Source organism: Thunnus thynnus, chromosome 19 (genome assembly GCF_963924715.1).
Source record: "Thunnus thynnus chromosome 19, fThuThy2.1, whole genome shotgun sequence".
NCBI classification, from domain to species: Eukaryota; Metazoa; Chordata; class Actinopteri; order Scombriformes; family Scombridae; genus Thunnus; species Thunnus thynnus.
This window is the reverse complement of record NC_089535.1, coordinates 20,616,992-20,639,324: the sequence shown is the minus strand read 5'-3', so window position 1 is coordinate 20,639,324 and position 22,333 is coordinate 20,616,992. Positions and strand designations below refer to the sequence as shown.

At 39.3% G+C, this 22,333-nt stretch overlaps 1 protein-coding gene across 1 annotated transcript in view; it reads right to left on the bottom strand.

Annotated features, from left to right (window-relative positions):
- Positions 1-22,333, bottom strand: part of LOC137170670 (ephrin type-A receptor 5) — a 70,293-nt gene that overhangs the window by 25,938 nt on the left and 22,022 nt on the right. The window contains exons 4-8 of the mRNA XM_067574190.1: positions 12,422-12,577; positions 11,921-12,259; positions 1,814-1,938; positions 545-634; positions 70-139 (exon numbers count right to left, since the gene is read on the bottom strand). Coding sequence (XP_067430291.1) covers positions 70-139; positions 545-634; positions 1,814-1,938; positions 11,921-12,259; positions 12,422-12,577 — 780 coding nt within the window. The remainder of the gene's footprint in view (positions 1-69; positions 140-544; positions 635-1,813; positions 1,939-11,920; positions 12,260-12,421; positions 12,578-22,333) is intronic.

The window sequence follows — 22,333 nt, the reverse complement described above, 5'->3', positions numbered from 1 at the left end:
AACTTTATTGTACTGTCATGCTTGTTCACGCTCTCTCTCAGTCGCTCTCTCTCTCTCTGCTGAACTCACAGTAAGGGCTGGTCTGGAATTCAAAACGTCGGCTAAATGCACCGTAGCCTGCTGAGGTCCTGGCCCGCACCTGTAATACAACATCAAATTATATTTATTATAAACTTTTGTTACAGATAAACTATTAAATATTAAGCCACATCAACACTACCCAGCATGTCTGGGTGTGCCTTCGCATCACCAAGGGGAATTTAGATGATTTTTGTGGGAAAAATGGCATCTGGAACTGTTTTTTTTTACAGATTGATTAAAATATGAAGTCTCTGAAGCAAACCATGCATCCATTTTTTAAAATACGATGAAGCATCAAAACACTTTCCAACTCTAGGTATTCCAAAATACTGTAAAATACCCAACCCAATACTCAACTCATGCTACACTAAAGTGCTTTTTTTCCTACATATCTTAATATTTTTACTTGGCTTCTCCTCTCATAATTATTTATTTGTATGGATTTTTTGACCCAATGTTTGACCTGGAAGATGTAGGCTGAAGACGGCTTCAGGCCTTCCACCACCATCTCGGTCTCCTTGGATTTTATTATAGTGTAACTGGAGTCCTGCTCCTGTAGAAAGAGAAAGAGAGAGGGGGGGTTACTGTAATTCACTCACATGCTTTTTATATACTGTATATTCTTCTAGCCTTGCTGATCATTTGTTCCTCAGTAATCATTCTGCAAAATGTTTGTACATGTGCATCTTGTTTCCAGCATCTGTGCAATGCATTCACATTTTTGTCTATTCTTCTGCACATTTCTATGGTTAAGCTACCTGTAGTGTGTGTGTGTGTGTGTGTGTGTGGGTGGGTGGGTGTGTGTGTGTGTGTGGGTGTGTATAAGCACATGTGTGTAAGGATCAGTTTCCCAACTGTAACCACATCAGGTTTAAACACGGCTAAATGCCCCTTCCATTAGCCAGAAGCCATTAGCTAACCACTGACCACAAACCCTGCTCTGCTCTCCTGTATACCTTTATTCTGACCTTCCCAGAAAAGACATCAGAGGATGAAAAAGAGAGAAGAGGAAGGGCATGGGAACAAGGATCTGAACAGAAGCATCAAATTGCTGTCTCTACCCAAGTCTAACTGCTATAGCACTGTCACATGAAAGTCATATTGAGGTAAAGGTTTTCTCAAAAATGGAAACTTCAGTAAAAAAATGCTTCAAGGCAAATATAGATTTTCAGCTGTTTTAAAACTTTCTGTGAAAGTCAACCACATACCTTCATAAATAACTAAATCCATGTACTGTGGTATTTGATAGAGTTCAACAGAATGATGGTGATAGAAGATTACATGAACTGGAGTTTAGGTGAAAATGGCATGGGCAAAATAAACACCAAATAAAAAAAGGACTTTACGATTGAATCAGTATGCATAAACATTAGAATTTGCCATATAATAAAATACTTTATATGCAGCATTTTTCAAAAGGTATGTTGGTATGGTAATTAATACAGTTTCCCAAGAGACCAATCATAATCCTCATAATCACAAATTGCTAAATAATTTGATGCTTTGATGACTGTTGACAGAAGTTCAATATATGTTGTGTGCTGTATATTAAATACACAAACTGCTTTAGCAAAACAGTGCTTGCAAAATCAATACCTCTATGGCAGGCTCAGCAACATCTGTATATTAGTTCTGAGCTTTAAAAAGGTATACACAGGTAGCCCTGGGCCATCGGACAAAGATGTATGGCTTCATATAAGGAGCACAAAAATCATTATTTGTATTTTTTTACCTTTTCAAAATACTTGATCTCGTACTCCAGGATGATGCCGTTGGGGCGATCAGGCTCTGCCCAAGAAAGGGCGATGCTGCTCTTCCCGGTATGACCTTTTCTCACCACACTCACTGGGGAGGGTGCTACACACACACACACACACACACACACACACAGAAGATGTAAAGACATAGCACAGTTTTAAGCACTGACGGTCATTTGCTTCGCACAATAAAAATCCAGCAGTTTAATACAATTTTTAGTATCCTAATAAAGGGTGATTAAATACAGGAGAAAGGGTGCCAAAGTTGTAAAATCTGTTCGATACCATCACCTTCTTTAAGACATGAATCTTTTGATGACACCTCATCCTTTGATGCTTACATACGCAGAGCTAATTGTAATGCTTGTTGAGATTGCTGTATGTTATGAAATATTAAACTGAAGATGAAACATCCAAGAAGAAGAGAAAAAAAATCACAAAAAAACTCGGATCATTTTAAGGATGGTGGTGAGGAGAGAAGGTTGACCACTTTATGGTCTATCTTTGGTCAAGTCTATCTTTGAGGTCATTTTATGTCTCACATGCTGGATAAAGACAGAATATTTATTTTTATATATTTTATATATATATATTCCCCAGAGTTTCTTCTTTGGAATGGAGTTTGTTGTTTGTTGTTCTGAGTTTGTTTGGCTCAGTCTTTAACTCAACCACTGAGATTATTTCTGATTACAAAGCAGCTCTGCCACTGAAATCTTTTTTTTTTCTTTGTAATGTGGCAATCAGGTGCACCTGCGCCTAATTAAACTATCCCATTATACCTTGCTATTCAGTAGCTGCTGGCAGAGAAGCCCACATAGTCAACTATGACTCTCAAATCTGGCACTGAATGTTAAGTGTACCTATAGTTTGGAAGCCTGCAAAGGATGCAACACACATTATAAAACGGTTCTAATGTAGTGACAAAAAGCTGAAAAGACTGCAAGCTCCATATCGATCATGTCACTTATGTGTTAAATTCAATGTAAATGTACTTTTTAAAGATTTGGTTTAGATGGGGGTTCATATGAATTATTGCTCTAGGATCCGAGGTTAGTGTGTTTTAGTATTGTTATAATTGTACTTATTTAGTGCACAAGCTATTCTACAACTCTTAAAACTTAGCATAGCTATACATATTAAAACCTGGGATAAAAACAAGCACTCCTGTCAACATTTTTCATACATCTAGTGTGAAAGTCTGAAATACTATCAGATTTCAAATAACATTTCTTTGGCCTCAGGTTTTTCTTTTTTCAGTTTGTTTTTGGCTCTTTAGAACATTTTCACTTTCGTTGTAGTTTTTTTTTTGTACCCAATGTATTCTGTTCTGAAGTCAAGTGAGCTCAGTTGTGTGAGTTTGCATCCATCATCGAGCCATCCTGTTGTAACCTGAACTGTTGGCCCATCTCTCAGAGGGACAGTTGGAGAGTCTCTGACACATAAAGAGCTTTTAACCAGGCAAAACGCTCCCTCAGGCAACATCTTGATAGTGTGTGTGTGTGTGTGTGTGTGTGTCTCTACTGCAAATGCTAAACACTGTTTAGGTTTCAATAGCCTCAGCAGAATTCTACAGGGAATAAATCATCGCTACAAACACAGTAACTGTATCCTGAGTGGATGGTTGCACAGAAGTGTTATCTGTAACATCTTAAAAGCCTGAAACCAGAGACCGAATCACACACACTCAATGCTTAAATGGTATAAAGGCAGGGATGCGATGATGAGAGAGGAAGCTTCTTTTTTCCCGCAGCTTAACGGGTAACAATACACCAAAACTGTTTTTAAGTTTAAATCCTTCAAAAATGGATGCAGTTTGTCGTGCTGTATTTAATCAAAAGTTATGAATTGAAAGTGTCACATGAGGGCGTGCAGATTGTAAAGCCCTCTGGTACAAACTTACTGTGGGATTTAGGGCTATATAAATAAACTTGTGATGTGACAGTCGAAAGATAAAGTATACATTTGAAATAGAGCTACAGCTAACATTTCTTTAGTTTAAAAAATGCCTATTTCCTAGAGCTCAAATGTCTTCAAATTGCTTATTTTGTTCAATCCACAGTAAAAAAACTCAAAAGTATTTATTTTTACAGTGATAAAAAGCAGAAAATACTCTTATTTGAGATGCTGGAAGCAGCAACTGTTTGGACTTTTTGGTTGATAAATGACTTAAATGATTAATGTATTATTAAAATTGTGGATTAATATTCTCTGTTGATTGATCAGTTAACTAATGGTTTCAGCACCCATTCAAACTGTGAATATATTTCAGTAATCCAAGTTCAAAACTTCCTTTTAGAATTCTAATTTAATGCAACTGTGATGTTTTCGGTTCATTTATTGAACAAGCCAAGCCAGTTTATACTTGAAGCACATTTAAAAATACCATATGTTGATCACAGACCAATCTTGTCATCAAGTAATTTTCTCCTGTTTCTTCTCAGCCCTAATCCTCTCTTTTCACCGGATACCAAACACCACAGATGTGCAACATCTATATATAACACCCAAAGCAACATTTTAGTCAACGGAAGCACCTTTCTACACAATGAGCAACTGAGACTAAACAAACAAGTGTTTTAAAATATGACAGATCTAATGCAGAGAGAGAACAGGAGGTGATGGAAGAGAGGGAAGGGTGCCAAAAGAGGGGGAGGGAATGGAAATCAAGCGAGTGGGTTGACAAAAATGGAGAAAAAAAAGTGAAAGATGAAATACGAGGGGTGGGGTGTGGGGGGTGGACATGGTGGAAGAGTGTAGACAGGGACCCATCAACACTTTCATTTTAGCAACAGGGAATCACACTTCCTAGTTTAAACACTTCCAGGGAATGTTACATCTGCTAATGAGCGCCTACAGTACGGTAACACGCACAAATGAACATACTGTATGATGTGTTTTGCAATAATTTATGTCTGTGTGGCGATTTTCGATCCATCTGAAGCCGCATGACATTCTACTTCATGCAGAGAAAGGTTAGAAAACCTATTCAGTGGACAAGTGAAGCCCTCCAGTGTAACAACTCTGGCCTCAGATTAGAGCAACATTATCACAGCGCAGAACATAAGCCTCTCAGACCCGCTATCTGTCTGCACCATTACCAAAATCAATACAGACCTTCTACTATCTGGTTTATTATCATTTAACTACCCTCAAAGAATGACAGAGAGATAGATCGAGAAACAGAATGAAAGGGAGTGGAAACAGAGAGAGATATGGCTTTATTAAGGCTTTAAAGTACCAGAGTCGTCTCTTTTGCCTGCATCTTAACCTCCCACCTACCTGCTCTATTCCATGCTGCTCTCAGTCTATTCATACATTTACAATGGAGACAGTCATTTGGCAGCCCTAGCCATGATCGAGGACTGAGATACAACATATCACAGTCAGTCAGTCAGTCAGACGTAACCCGAACATTTCTCTCACTCTGAAAGAATGCTTAGAATACTGACTCACAAGGTGGAAGGCAAAGCTTATGGCAGGTGTGAATAAAGTAACACAAAACATTATTCACTCGGACAAAGAGGTTGATATCCATCAAAATAAAAAGAATCTATGTGAAATCAATAAATAAATTAATCTCTTTCCCTTTCTCCAGCCACTGGGGGCAGCACTGAGTGCACTGCTGCTCCAGTTGGTGAGTAAAGCTAAAAAATCCAGCGTTATCTTTATTTATTTATTTAACTCCTGATTTTTGTTACTTTATATCTGCCTTTGCTATGATTGCCATATGTTGAGTTAGTATTTTTTGCCATTATTGTCTTAACAAATTTTATGAATGTCTAACTGTGTTCAGACAGAACGCGAAGTGATTACACACACAGTCAGTGCAAAGATGCCAGTAGACGCTAATTCTCCCAGGGTGATACGTAATGCACTGGAGGGAAATAACTGAAAGAAATGGAGTCTCTGGTGAGTTCTGAATTCAGTCAGAGGCTGAACTGAACACAAACACACAGGCACCCTCACACTGACACAGTCGATAAGTCTGCAGCTACCAGCTAAAGGACAATAATGTATTTTAGCTTATTGGAGCAAATAAACAAAAATGGTCTAAAATAGAAGTGAATGACATGAGGTGAAAATTCGCTTTGCGTTTTGTCTTAACACACCCTTGAGTGGTTGCAATATTTGGGTTCCTTCTAATGGCCATTCAGGACCATGATACATCAACAGTGTTAGATAAGGGCTATTAGCCCCCATACTCAAAATATTAGAAGCCTCCTAACCCAATATAAATTCACCTACTTCTTGCCCTTGTCTTCCTGCACTCTCAAATCCCATATCCTATCTGCTTTATTCTCACCTCTCCCATTTCAAGCTCAGTTCATTTCAATTCTGTGCAAACACCCCATGCAGCCCACTACTTTATTTTATATCCCTAAAACAAAAGTAAGACACATGGCCAGAGCACTAGGCTGTGCACTTCTTTTCACCACCCACAAGGTAATGTGTCACGATTCATTTGATTAATTGCCAGCAACAGCAAAAACAATGTATGGGAGCATTTATTGTGCAGTTACCACACCGTTCTCCCACGCTGTGAACAACATGAAGAACAAATGATCTGAAATAAAAACATAATAGAGCCGAGCTACCCGAGAAACTCATTTAATGCATATATGATCATAGAGCTTATCAGCTGACAAAAGACTGACTGTTCAGATTTCAAAGCTTCCTTGTTTTTATGATTTGGATTCATGAATGACAGTTTCTCTTCATGTAGAATAAATAATAAAGTGATCCCAGTCATTCAGGTGTTGAAAAGCATTAATGCATACCTAAAATACAGATGATTGGTGCTTCTTGATGCCTCTTTTTGAAACTACTTAAAGGAGCAGTGTGTAGGATTTAATGACATCTAGCAGTGAGGTTGCAGATTGCAACTGATTACTGATTACAAACTGAATACATTGACCCCCTCTTCAAAGTGTGTAGGAGGACCTATGGTGGCCGCGAAACTTGAAAGGCCCTCTGTTAGGTTTGTCCGTTCTGGACTACTGTAGAAACATGGTGGTAGAAACATGGTGGCCTCCATGTAAAGGGACCTATGTAGATATAAAGGGTTCATTCTAAGGTAAGGAAAACACAGAAATTCTCATTTTCAGGTGATTATACACTAATTAAAACAAACATGAATATAATATTCCATTTCTGCCAAGTCCATTCCGCTAGATGCCACTAAATTCTACACACTGCAGCTTTAATAGTTGTTGCTAGCTAGCTAGCTAGCGTATCAAAATTATGTATATGTGTGAAAGGCAACATCAAAGCAGTGCAAAATACATGACTTGCATGTTTTTGAATGTGTACAAGTGTGTATAAGCAGTTAATATCCACCCTCTCCTATTTATCTTGCCTCCCATTTCCTCCTTTACTTTCCCTTTACTTCACTGCTGCTTGCAATCTCACTTTTCCTCTCCTTATCATAACCTCTCCATCATTTCTCCCCCACAGTTTGTCCCCTCTACCTCTTTCCTCTTGTTCTTTCCTTCCCTCCCCTCTTTCCCTCCAGCCTTTCACCTCTCCCAATCTCCTCCTCACGAGTACCAACACTTTATTATTCAGCAGGGCTTCACAGGGACACTGTGAAATCACCTATTTCACGGATCCCTTATCGAGTATGACACTTCCCACACATCAAACGGCGGATCCTCTGACTTTTTCTCTCTGTCTCTGTCTCTCTCAGTTTTCCCGTTACCTTCATCTCTCTGTACTTTTGTCTCGGTCTCTTGTTTTCACCTTTTTATCCTCACAAGCGGAAGCACAGTCAAAACACAAGCACCACACAAAAGGCAAAACACTGATGCTTGCAAGTCTGATCAAAGTCCTTATTGGGTAATTACATCTGTTGCACAGAGTTGAGGCAGACACTGCTAATTATGATTCAATTATGGCTTTAGGATTATTGTTAAATATTCTGATTACTTTGGGAAGAAAAGAACTTGACACAAAGACCTCCAGTTCTCACCTTGCTGTAGTTATGTAGAAATGTACCCAGGGTGTATTTGATACACCTAAACATCACTGTTGGGTGTGGTTGAAGGTGCAGCAGCAATGATGGATGTGGCCAGAGGCGAAACACACAACTGACCTTTTCAATAAAAAGAGGTCATTGAAATTATGTTCTTCAGCTTGGTGTTAAGGGACTATTTACCAAGGCATCTAAAAGACAATACTTGTCAAACCGGAGAACTTCTTTGCTGAATGAGGGCTGTGACATCACCAATGCCATTGCATCTGAGTCCAGGTGACAACTCAGCAATCTCCTGCTGGTGAAGAAACATCTTCCATAGCCTTAATGTTTCCATTATATAACATTTCTTTGCAGTAACATTACAGAAGCCCAGCGGACATAATGTGGTTACAGTAGATGCCCCTGAGCTGAGTTTTCATGCAGTACAAAAGAAAAACAAGAAAAAGTTTTGGACTCTTAAGATACTTTCCACAGCATGATTCAGCTACTGAGAGCGATTATCACACTGGCATTGACAAGATGCACAGTAGAACGCCTGTTCTCCACCATAAACAAGATAAAACACAACAGGGCATCCATGTTGACAAGTAGTCTCAACTGTTAGTTTCAACTGTCATTCCAAAGAGAGATTACAGAGACACTGAATTATGATGACATTACATCCCTGAAGACCAAGCCTCCATGTCGTGCGTTGTGAAGTCATCTAATAGTGACATGATTTAGTTTGAGGACATACATGAGTGTTTGTCTCGCCCATACTTATCTCAAGCTCATAGATGTGGAGTTATACAATTATGTACAAGGCCCAATAGCAATATTTCTAGCTATATCACACTTGACAGTGTTGCAGGGTTTTCCCTGCCGGTCTAACACAAAAGCTGGCTGCCTTTGTATTACTGGACACCACCTTTGTTGAAAATTCCATCAACGAAATAGGCGGAACTCAACTGCGAGGGCAATGCAGCACCCAGACAGTCTCAGCACGCACATGCTAGAGTTATCTTGTAATTCATCTATACAAAATGCAAGGCAAGAGACTGTAAGATGCTTTCACATTAATTCATTCATTCATTAATGCAGTTAACTTTTTAAAATAAAAAGGCCACGGACCATTTTCTGCCAGTTATGTTTCATATTACTTTTCAAAAAATTGTGCCTCCTTTTCTATTCATTCAGAATCATTTTGAATCAGGAATCGATTCTGAATCAAATTGGCTCCAAGTATCATGATAGTATTGAATTAGGAGATAAGCATATCGTTCCATGCTACAAAATAAACACTGTCAATTGTCACAACCTTTATTTATCATCTTTTTGTTGCATCTTGGTATAAAATTTCAATCCCCATGGACACTTTCATTTGTCAAATTGTGTTTTTTTCACTTAAGCGCATGACACTAAAGGTGTGCACACAAATTGTGTGTCCTGCACCACACATGCTCTCCAGCCTTTGCCATCTTTATCTCAAAAAAACCAAGGGAAAACCCTGCATTGATATGTTTATTACTATGTATATTAGTATATTCATAGATTTTTACTGCCTTATTAGTTTGATTAGTTTGTCAAATCACCTGTGAAGCACTTTAAACTGCACTATATATACAAGGTACTACATACTAAACAAGGTTTTGTTTGACTCATTTGATTTATTGATTGATATACGACTCTACAATTTGAGCAAGTGTATTCATGCTAGCTTAAAGTAGCTGAACCACACCCATGCCAAAGAGTAGCACATTTTATCTGTCTGTGCCTCTGCCAGCCATGTGTAATCTAATGTAATCCCTAATCTCCATTTGGTCCAGTGACTGGCTAACTTTAATCCAGCTACAACTCAAATAAACTGAACGTGAGTTCTGTAGTCTGGTGTAATCCACTCAGTCTGCTGACAGCCACAGTGACAACATGGTTAGACGGCCGTCATTACTCTTGACTGTCAACCATCTGCCTCTCTCTCTGCCTATCTGGCTCTCTCCTACACACACATACTGTACTCATCCTACTACTATTAGCCTACTACTACTTCCAACTATTCTTTGATTGCCAATGAACCATCTGTTAACAAACAGAAATGAACAAGCTCCTTCAAAAACTGTTTTTTCTCTAGCCTTGCCTCCAGATGGAAGCCTTGGGGAGGAGAACATTAATCTCATATTTTTTTCATTTCATTACGCTGTGTGCTACCCATTTCATTACAGGCAAATAAAATTAACTACACAAGCACATACCTCCTGTAAACATAAAAATGGGTTCCCAAAGCAGATATGAATTTTAATCTCCATTTAAAGGGAAACCAACAAAGCTTCCAATATTTACAGCTATGGGGAGCAGTTGGACTCTTTCATTGTCCAATATTAGTGCAGTCTTTTATGTTTGGTCACTGTGCTGTTCACTTGTTGTTGGTGTAGTGCCTTGCTCAGGCATACTTTATAATTCCTCACACAGACTTTCCAAGCTGCTCTGGCATTGCAGATAATCAAATATTCCCAGCAGTTACAAGTGGAAAACATACAGACAAAAGCTCTTTTTTTCTGCCCATCGTTGATCAAAAATAGTACTTCCCAGTTAAAAAACTACATGTGTACTTCAATCTTATCAGCGTGATTCATCATTGTTGATAGGCATGCAAAATAACACCTGCTATCACACAAGACAGCCCATACACAAACAGCCTGCAAATCAAGAGCTTTCATTATGCCACCGATTCCTGCAAATTTTGTTGATGAAATGCACTGCCTAATTGAGGGGACCAAGCTGCTTTTTCAATGACATATCTGGATTCAAATGCGAAAACAAAAAAAGATTTCCACTGTGCAATGTTCCCTCATTCACTGCAGGGTTGGTGCATGAGTGAAAATTAATACAGCAACAGATTTGTTGAATAAATACTGTGATAATTTGATCATCTGGTGTCTTTGTTAGCAGACCAAGATATTCGCACCCGCAATTTGATGCACAGGTTGGTCTGTGGCAGTTTCAATAAGATGAAAAAACAAGACTGTTGCAATTTTCTTTAGTGGTCCCAGAAATATTTGTTGTGAAAGTGTACTGAAGTAGCACATCATATGACATGTTTCATAAATGCAGTTGCAAGAACAATACTTTACACTCATATCTTGGGATGTTTGATTTGAAAGAGAACTTATTTTAATGGTAATTCTAACTAATCTAATGATCCGTTAATCTCCCCTGCTCTTCAATCTGTTTCTATCTGTGGATATCTCGTTTCTCACTCTGTATTGTCAAAGTAATTGTTATTTGGGGTGTTTTAACTGTGTGCTCTCCCTCTATGCGCCTTTTTTCTGCCTCTTATGGAGGACGTGGTGGAAATTATGAATGAAGGTTTTGACAGCATTTCGGTTGCAAATTCAGGAGGCTCATCTCTGCCTGGTTACCGCAGTTAGCTACAGTAAAATCGAGCGCATCTGCAGAGCAGCCGCCCCACACTAAACTGATATAACAGCCTACATGAGTCACATGTTTTTCCTGCAAGACTTGTGTGTTAATGCCGTTGTTCATCGTTTTTGATGTGTGAACGTCAGAGAAATGAAAAGTTTGCGTGCTGCTATTAGTTCAGTTATAAAGTGCAAACACAGTATGGAGCATCTCTCCTGCTAGCTGCTGACAGCGCTGTCAGCTTGAGAGTGGATCACACTGGACGGTAGAGGAGGAGACGGTAGAGACGCTGGTATGTGTCTGTTTAAACAGGAGTTTAGCTGACTTCACTGCATTTAACACTGGAGCTGAGAGCGTCAGAGCTCGGAGCAGGAAACACAGTCAATCTGTGTCATGCTGCTGTCCTCCGCTTTCATCATCTCACTCTGATTCATTTTGAAAGAGTAACAGCCGATGGGAAAACTCAAACACTCGGCTGGCCAATCAATGGTGCTACACAGTCATGGACAACCGTGGTTATAGGGCTGGTCTGTAGCCAAAAAGAGTTATGACAAAAAGAGTGATGATTTCTGTTTCTGTTGGGAAATTGGGGAATAAGTTTGAACACTGAAAACAAAACAAGACAGCTGTGGTGATGACTGGAGCACTCATGGGGAGGCTGTGATTGGCGAAAAAAAGTATTGACAGTTATGACAGATCTGGTGCAACATACCTGCCTGATTGGTTGTCACATTAAGTGACACATACTGCTTGGCATGGTCTTTGGCCAGCTCTGACACCCCATTGACAGCTTCCAGCAGGAAGCTGTAGTTGGTGTGTGACTGCAGGTCGGCCACCATCACGGAGGTGTTTGACAGGCCGACACGGCGTGGCAGAAAGCGAACATTGGGACCACATTCTTCCAAGCCCCTTCCATCTGGCAAGACCCGTCTGCACAGGATGTTGTAACGCACATCCTTCCTGCCACCTGTTTCCATAGGAACAGACCACTCCAGGAAGACGCTGGTCTCATTGACATTGGAGATGGCGTTACGAGGACCAGAGGGAGGGCCTGAGAGTAATAGAAAGGGGTTAGAAGAAGAAAAGCATCGAAGGTAAACAGCTTTTGTTAGTAACTCAGAGAATAAAAGTAAATTGCCAAAATCGTGAGAACATGAGCAGGAAAATCGAGAGGTAAGCATGTGCAAATATAAAATCGTTATTATATTCTCACGTGTGCAGGCCATGTTGGGAGGGTCGGAATCAGTCTTGTAGTATCCATCCTCACAGCTGCAAGAAGTGGCTCCCATCTGCCTGGCCACACTGTGGGGCGGACATTTACTGCAGGCCAAAGACTCCAGCAGCGAGCGGTAAAACCCCACTTTGCAGACTGAAAGATATGGAGGGGAGCGGATGCCGTGGGGTATTTGGGGTTGGAGAAGAAGAGATGAGATGATAAGAGTAGACGTATAAATAGGAAAGGGAAGGGGGTCATGGGGAGAGAGGTAAAAAAAAAAAAGGGTGAGAGAGAAAAAGCAGGGCAGCATGGTTAGTTCCTTTGAAAAAAAAAAAAAAAAAGGAGGTCAGCATCACAGCGGTAGAACAATTTCCCTGGGTGGTTGTGGTTGTTTTGAGGTTCCTCATCATAAATACTAGTTGCAGTACTGAAATTGGGAAAAAAAGCATTTTATGACATATTTTTTTTTGTTGTCATATTTGTATTTTTCTTTGTTTCTTTTGAAGTCTGATTTATTTCTATATCCCTCTAGGGATTACCTCTCTTATCCACCCTGTGCAACCCTGTTCTCTTCTTCATGTTTTATCTTAACCAAAGAAAAAAAAAAGTTTACTTTTTCCTATTATGGGGGTTTTCCTTCATTACATAGTCACAGATTGTACACAGGAGGCTCTTCAGTCACGTTTTTCTCTTGTTCGTCTCACACGAGTGCTGGAACGGATATGCTTCTATTTTAATTAATGAAGCTGTCTACATAGGACGCGTTACGACTCACATTTCACTCTCGTTAATGCATACATGCATAACCATGACCACAAGCGTGCTTTTGCACTTTAAGTCTGTTTAATGCACATAACTAAGTGATTATGTATTGGGGTGTAACGCGGGTGACCAACACTCAATCCTGTGCCTGAACACATCCTGTGCACAAACTGACTGAGGACTGACGCTGCTGCTGCTACTCTGCTACCGCTGCTACTACTGCTAATGTGTTGCTTTCTCTACACACCCTGACATTGTGTCAGTCTTTACTTCAATTCAGTGATTTGTAACCAGCACCTGATTAAAAATCTGCACTTGCATCTGCTGCACATTACTGCACCCACCGAGCCCCGTACGTGCTGCATATACAAACAACCCCAACACGGACAGGAACAGATATAATCCCTGTTCCTCTCACACAAACACACTCAGACGGCTGATCTAAGTGGGGCAGGTAGACAGGAGGGTGACATACTCAGAATGGTAACATGCAAGAATACATCAACAACCTCTGTCGCCATGGCTGCATCCCTGCTCACCCAAGCCAACAAATCACTGACTTATCAGCACATCATTGTCCTCCTTATGTTGCTGTTGCACCCAGACAGATACAAATAGGCACATACAATACACTACTGAGGATGAAACACTAATGGGATATTGGACTTTTCATAACCGCAGTTCCACAGATCACTATGTCCATAGATACAGATGGAGAAGAGAAGAGGAGAGAGAGATAATGGATGAAAGGAGAGCAGAGAGAGGATATCAGAGAGACGAGTATTGGACAAAAGTGAGGAGATGTTTCATCTGTGTTTGTTCTCTAAGGGCTCTAGGGTGTTTTCACACCTATAGTTCGTTTGCTTTGGTCCAAATCAGTGGGTGAGTTGCTACTTTGTTGCATTTTCCCTTTGGTTCGGTTTGGTTTCACATGGCCAAATTTTAAATTAACCACAATGTATCAACAAAAGCCATACGGGAACTGTCACTCTATTCATTGGTCAGAAATCTCTTGGGGTTGGTGGGTGGAGAAAGGAGAGTTTGTGTTTCAGAAATGGCAGATAGGCTACAACATTTATAAAGGACTTGATTTTCCTTCTTGCTTTTGTAAAACAGAAAATAAAACTAATGTATGAACCGTAGCACTCCGGGATACGCAGGGGTACTTGTACCACACAGCAGGGTGGATTGGTAAAATGGTCTTTGAACATATTTTCTATCAGCAATAAAGTGTACTATTGTTATTACTGAAATAAACAGCATCTCTCTCTCTCTTCTCACAGCTCTCCACACTGTGGTGCTGAAAGATACACAGAGCAGCTACTGTTTTCTTAATCGTATTATTCATATTCTTGTAAATAAGAATAATAATAAATAAAATATAAATCAAGTGCTTTATAATTGGTGTATCTGCCATTGCTGACCACAAAAACTATTTACGTTTTTCATTTTTTTCATGTTGGTGCCCCAAAGCACAGCCCGGAACAACGTGTTGCTTCACATTACGCGAAGACTTGCTACCTTCAGTCTGCTGAAGAGGAGAGGGGAGCATAATCACAATACAGCTGGCTACGTGAGCTGGTTTGATCCAAAAAATGCACAATGCTTCCTGCAGTTGGGTCTTATCTTGGTTGGATCACCTTCATACCACAAACGAACCGGAACACATTTCCTTTGTAAGGACCGAGACCTTGTTGAAGAGGTGGTCTTGGTCCAGTTACTTTGGTCCGCACCAAAGTGTGATTACTGTGTTCACACCTGCCCAAACGAACTGCACCAAGGGGGTAAACGCTCCAAGGTTCCATTCAACCGAACTAAACAAGGCAGGTGTGAAAGCACCCTAAGGTTGGGAGCTGTTGTTTTCACCTATTGTTTCTTAATGTGACTGTTGTGAAGCCCATTCAGACTGAAACTGTGATTAAGATCTACATAATTAAACTTCAGGTAAGAGGACGGGAGGATAACGAGCAGGAGAGGAGAAAATACGAGGAGGTAGAAAGGAGATAAGATTGGAAAAGGGAATAAGGGGGAAGAGGGCCATGTTTTACGAGGGGAGACGGTGGGAGAGGAGAAAAGGAGGAGACAAAAGGAGGAGCGGAGGGGAAGATTTGTGTGCGTTTCAGGCGTTAGGCAGCGGTGGCTGTGATTCACCTTGACGGAACCTTGGTCCGTTGTCATGGAACATTAGGCCTGAAAAATTCTCCCTCTGCCCTCGATCTCTCTCTATGTCTTACCTCCGCTTCACACACATACTAACTAACACACACACACACACACACACACAGACAGAGGAAGCCTTTCATGAAATGTGTTTGGCATGTAGGATGCCACACATACCCTAATTATGAACTGAGGCTCAAGACATTGCTTATGAGGCATTTGTGAAGCTGGCCTAGTTTTGACTGTGCAGATAGTAAATACATCTGATGACATAATTCATACTTAACAGAGCACAGACGCTGACGTATGCCTTCAGGGTGTATTTTATTCAGATGTGAAAAGATCATATAAAACACTTTTTTTTTCAATGGTTTTACTCTTTTTTTTTGGTATTTTATTTTGTTAAAGGGGATACATGGAGAGAAAATGGGTCCATGCCTGTTGTTTTACTAAATGTACGTTTTGTATTGCATTTTCATTTATTTTCATTAATTTCATTTTACTCTGTTGCATACTGATGCACAACTTTATCACTTTCTACATGTACAATAAGTGAGTGTGTGAGAAAGAGAGAGAGAAGGCGTGCTGCATTCAGGGTAGTAGGACACACCTGATCCTTTGTCTGCTTCAGCCTGTTGCCACACACACACACACACACACACACACACACACACACACACATTTATGGTTATGGCATATAGATTTATTGCCATCGTCTGGTGTCTAGCTCTCCTTGACTTCATCCTCCAAATCCCCATGGCCAAATCAATAAAAATGGGGTGGCAGCTCATTTCACATAAACAGACACACAGGCACACACGCACGAGCGAAGAAGTAGAGTGGAGAAAAAGTAGCAAGAAAAAGTACCGACGAATAAAAAGTGCTTTGGGAATATTAATTATTTGAGAAAGTGTGTTTAGATGCCATGGTTATGAAAGTATAACTGTGGTTATTGATTTATTTATATATATATTTTTTTGGTGCCAAGCTCTCACCACATGGTGCGTCTGTGCTGCACCCCCCAAAGATCATCTGTCTATCAAACAGTATGGTGTGGGCACAGTGAGGCGCTATGGCTATGTTGAATTAATGAAGTTGGTAGCAATGAAGTTTTGTGTTTCTGTAGATTTTTTCTTTTCTGTTTCTTTTTTAGGTTTGTTGGCCACAGCGGTAGTCAGCTGTCACTGCTAAAGATAACTACTCAGTTTAGTTTATTTATTCCACACACACTGGGAACATAGATCAGATAATGATTCAGTTTTTCTTGGAAGAGAGTTCCAAGACTTGTGGTCGATGTAATAGCAAACATATAAGCTTAACTTTGGCATTTACTGTATATTGAAATTAAAAACTGCATGTATTTACTGAAAGCTGTTGGTGGAGAACACAAAGCCATGTTAGAAAGACAGATAAATACAGAGACAGATAGATATTTGCTGATAATGTGGTGTCAAAGATTAGATGACACGCTATGATTAAATTAAAATAATGCCTGGAAAATGTGGCGACTCCCATGGAAGTTGCAAATGATTATGAGAATGAGAATATAAACATTTGCAATTAAAATGTACAAATGTGCAAATGGATGCAGGGGAAAAAAAATCCATTGTATGTCACAATTCCAGTTGACTAATAAGCACCAATAGTGTAGAAGGTTAAGGTATTTATCATTAATTCTAGCTCATTTCCATTTAGGCTAAATAGATTATCCATGCTCTACAGGAACAGTGAGCACTGAACAAAAATGTGTGGAAATTAAATACAACCATGTATTGTCAGACGTGACATTACCGCACGCATGCAAATGACTACATAGTTACATCATGTAGCATATTTGAGCATTTTCACTTAATTATGTGTCCAAGGAGGCAAAAGGGGGCATGAAGGTCAGGACAGCAAGCTGAAGGGTGACACTTGGATAAACCGATTAAAACGCCACACAGAGTAAATAAGAACATGTACAGTATGGTTAGAGTGGAGTCAAAGTACAGCTGAAGGCCAGTCATAAAGTCCATGGTACAGCTGTCAGGACAAGAGCGAAAATAACATGCAAGCTGACTAAAGGTCATTTAAATGGCAGCTGGATTACTGTATATCATGATTACTGCTTTCTCATATGTGTTTTACACTGTACACATGATTTATTACAGTAAAATGAAGGTTTTTATTTAAAATGATCATTTGAAAAAGAAAACTCCCAAAACACAAACTATGGACTATAGAGCAAATATGATCAAATATGACCTTTTAATGCAATAATTTGTGTTTATATGTTTTTGGTGTTATGTGAAATGTATTTCAACCATTTGCAATTGACAACATATCTTTCAAACAACATGTAGATGCTGCAGGCTCTTTAAATTGGCCAGCACCATATACCCATTGCTTGGTGATCAATTTGATAATCTCTAAATCATTTGTCTTATTAGATGTCCTACAATGAAATGTCTCTAAATGCAAGGACAGGCATCCTTGGACCAGGTGCTTTAATTGTTTAATAGTCTTGAAGGGACACACCCAGTCACGCATACTATTTCATACCCGAACACACACATACATATTCCTACACAGTGACACACTGAGATTGGTTTTAGTCATGGCTGGTGGACTGAAATGGCTCATTCCTCATTGTGAATGCAACCTGAATAGACAGTGTTGGTGGTATTAGTGTGTGTGTGTGTGTGTACGTGTACGTGTATGTGCGTTGCCCTTGGGCAAGCTGTCTTTCTGATGCCACGCTGCTCTTAATGCACAGCACAAAGGGTAATAGGTAATTAATATGCAATACACACTAATGTGCCTGCATGCATTTGTGTGTGTGTGAGAGAGAGAGGTTAATACGTAATTAATATGCACCACACACTGGCATCCCAGGCAATTAAGGATCCAGCGGTGTCCGTTGATGCTTCTTAACGAGCGTCCTCTTTAATTGGAAACATTTCACTGTAAACATGTTGATTTATATGACTGGCTGTCTTTTGGTGGGATTAGAGAGAGTAAGCGATTACGCCAGAAAGAGAGAGAGAGACATATTGAAAGAGAGAGAGAGAGAGAGAGAGAGAGAGAGAGAGAGAGAGAGAGAGAGAGAGAGAGAGAGAGAGAGAGAGAGAGAGAGAGAGAGAGAGAGAGAGAGAGAGAGAGAGAGAGAGAGAGAGATTGTGTGTGTGTGTGTGTGTGTGTGTGATTGTAGTGGGAATATATAAAATCTTAATATGTATATATCAACAGTATATTGGACATAAATTAATTGATATGGGAATAGACACAGTATGGATCCTGGGATAAAACATATAAATAAAAATCAGAGGATTAAGGATCAATACTGACAAATATTCTAATAAATCCACTCAGAGACCTCTTTAAAAAAATAATCTAAATTATAATATTACTGGCTGATTACTGATGCATTAACAGTGAAGTGACATATTAATATTGTGGTCGGTTGCAGTGGAGCTAATTTGAACTATTTTATACACTGTTGTGCAGTTAAACTAATAATGCATAATATTTCAGAAACTCATCATATGTTTCAGATGTAAATCTGCCAAGTAACTGCTAATTAGAACTGTCGAAGAAATATAATTGAGTGAAAAGTACATTAATTGCGAAGTAGTGAAGTGGAGGTAGAAATTAGTATGAAATGGAAATACTCAAGTAATGTATGTGTGATTAAAATTGTACTTTAGTAAACGTACTTGGTTGCATTACAGCAGTGATGGTCATACAGAACTCCACAATCAGACAAAATAAGGACAAAAAGCCAAATGGCTCACATCATTTGCTGCATCTAACATCCGCTTGTATTTCCATCTTTCCTGTCAGTTTTCCAACTGTACACATATTCAGCAGGATTGACACAAAAGTAAACTTTGACAGAAGAAACACAAAAATGGTAAGGCTGAATCCTAATACACTGCCTGTGTGGTTAACAGATAGTATTGTGAACTAATAAACCAGGACAAGGAAACACAGTAAATATCCTGTTCCTGTATTTGTCTCACAGTGAGCAACTGTCTTAAAGAACATAAACACAGCTTGTGTGTGTGCCTATCTGTGTGTGTGCATGTGTGAGGGTTTCATACCTTCATGTATTATTGTTGTATCATTGTGTACATATCTCTGCATGTGTGTGTATGGGCTGATGGATGCTCATATTTGTGTATGTCTGTGTGTGAACACAAACAAGGCCAGATGATAATGCCATAATAATATACAATCAAGTCAATGGGGCTTTCCTGTCTGTTGGATGACAGAAGAAGTCATTGTTCAGCACCCATTTATTCTCACAATCAGGCCACAAGCAGAAACCAGGAGGTCAAAACAGGTCACAATAGCTTTGGAACATAAACCAATTTACTGGACCAGTGAAGGTCTAGAGGGAAGATTAAACATTAGCAATACATCATTAAGATAAATCAAGTGTCAAGTTATGCTGACCAGATGTGTTGGGAAAATATTTCAATCAACTACACAACTATAAAACAGAGAGTACATATTATATTACTATTTCAGCATTTAGCTGACATTCGTTTACATGAAAAAAAAAAAAAAATCAGTCCGCTGCAATCAATCAAAAACTGCGAGCACAAATTGCAAACGACAAGAAATTAGGTGTGCGTGGGTCAGGACCTCGTTGCCATTATCGTACTCCTGAGAAATTAGATCGCGGAAAAAGGATGAGGGCTGTCAGATCAGACATGGATGTGAAATGCACTGATTGTGCACAAAAAAAAAATGATTGTGAATCTAGCAATATTTCTTTTGACCCATTTAAATGAAAGTATGCTGAACATTTGTGTTTCTGTGTGCACAGCCTTGTGTGACCAGATATGCACAACTCTACCTTGCATGCATGCTGATGTATTATGTGCTTTGATTAAATTCCCAGGAAAAAGAACGCTATATATTTTCATCTGCCGAGGGTTACAAGAGATGACCTGGTAATTAGCTTCTTTAGAGACATTTGCAGGTCTTGTGTTAAAATTGATTTTCTTCATTAGCTATGTATAGCCAAGATAAATGCATGGACATCACCTACAATTTGCTGTATACTGTATGTCCTAATTTTGTTTAGACATATAGGCCGACAAATATTCATACAGCTTTTTTTTCTCTACAGTAAAGAAGGTGCCTGTCAGGGATACAAAATATGTACATTTATATATCTGCTGCACTTACCACAGCATTTAGATACAAAAATTCAAATGACGTTTTAGAAATGTGGATGTATTTCTGCTTCACTGTCACCTCTGTTCAGACTTCTAAAGAAGGTGCAAGGAAAAACATGTCAACTATCGTGTAACTGCTGTAAAATCAGAATTGTTGTGTGAATTGTATCATCTGGGAACTCATCAACTGAAATACATTAGAAGTGTCCATGACTACCAGTCTAACCAGTTCTACAAGCCACCGCTGACTGGGCCACTGGAGAGAGCCAGGCTTTCACGGAAAGAAGCTGGCTCTGCTGAATCGGGCGTTTTATCAATATTTCACCAACTGCAGGAAGGTGTGTGTATGTGTGTGCCCTTGTACTTCTATCTTTGTGAGGACCACTTTGAGATTTAGAGGTTGAGGACATTGTTGGAAAGTGAGGATATTTTTTGTTTCATTTGCGAGTTTAGACTTTGTTTTATGGTTAAGGTTACAGCAAATACAAGGATGTAGGCATCTAGATAGGAGTGTAGGGTCTAGGCAATACACTGTGTCAATTAGAGTCTTCACAAGTATAGAAATAAAACATGCGCATGTGTGTGCATGTTAGCAGGAGGAAGAGTAAAAGGGAGGAAGCACTTCTGGGAAAGTCAGTTTACCCAACAAGCACTCAGGAAGCACTTTAGTTGTCATGACAGCATCACCACGTTGAGATGATGGGGTGATGGAGAGGGGGTGGGGAGAAAGATGGAGGAGAAGAGAGAGAGAGAGAGAGAGAGAGAGAGAGAGAGATGCAGGAGGAAAATACAGAATGAGAGAGTGTTGTGAAAGAAGCCAGTAGCAGGTTCCAATTGAACAAGACCTAAAAACATGAATGATGGATCTTTTCTCAATAAATCCAGTTGATTCATATTTCAGGAGATGATGGGAACAGAAAGGCTTCCTGCCACTTGCAGATTTTCAGAGCAGATCATTCACCATGCTGTTCTGTCTCTTGAGTAATTCAGGCGTGACAGGATGTTTATTTTTGTGATAGTAACTGAAAACTGTTTAACATCATTTATCAAGTGATAAAAATTTAAAAGATACAGAAAAATATACAAATAATTAAAATAGATACAAATCTGACTTGTGATGCTATTGGATCCTTCAGGGAGTTTTGATCATGTAGCATCCAAAAGTTTAGGCTGCACTCTTGAATCTACAGCAGTGGTAAACATTCAGCTAAAGGAACATGCAGGGCTAATGTTGTATAGCTAACACTAATTTCAGTAAACACAGCGACCAAAAATAGATGATAGTTAAATGAGAAGAATGGATAAGAAAAACAAAAGAGAATTTGTTCAATGTTTGTATCTAGCACCTACACTACTGAGTTTTTGGTGGATGTGCACACAACTACTTTGTTTCATTCTAATTTGTTCAATGTTCCACCTCCATTACACTAAAAATTATTTTTTTCCCCATTGTCCTTTGTTTAATAAGGCAAAGGAAAATGATGATGATGCAAAAAAACTGAGTTTGCTATTCACGTTCAAAATGTTTCATTTATAGGAAGCTACTTGGAGAAAGCCTGGGAGATGAGAAAAAAGCTCTTTATTAGGAAAAAAAAGAGATCATTATGCAGCAAATCTGGTTTCTTTTCTCCTCTTTGGGTGCATGTTTATGTTGTTAGCATTATATGGTGAGTATTATGTCTGTGATATGTATAGGCATTTAATTTAATTGAAAATTTGTACATGTTTAAATTTAGGTTTAATTTTGGTTCTGAGAATGTTTTCCCTGTGCATTTGGTGTCCTACATACAACAAACAGTGGCTTGTAAATCCCATGTGA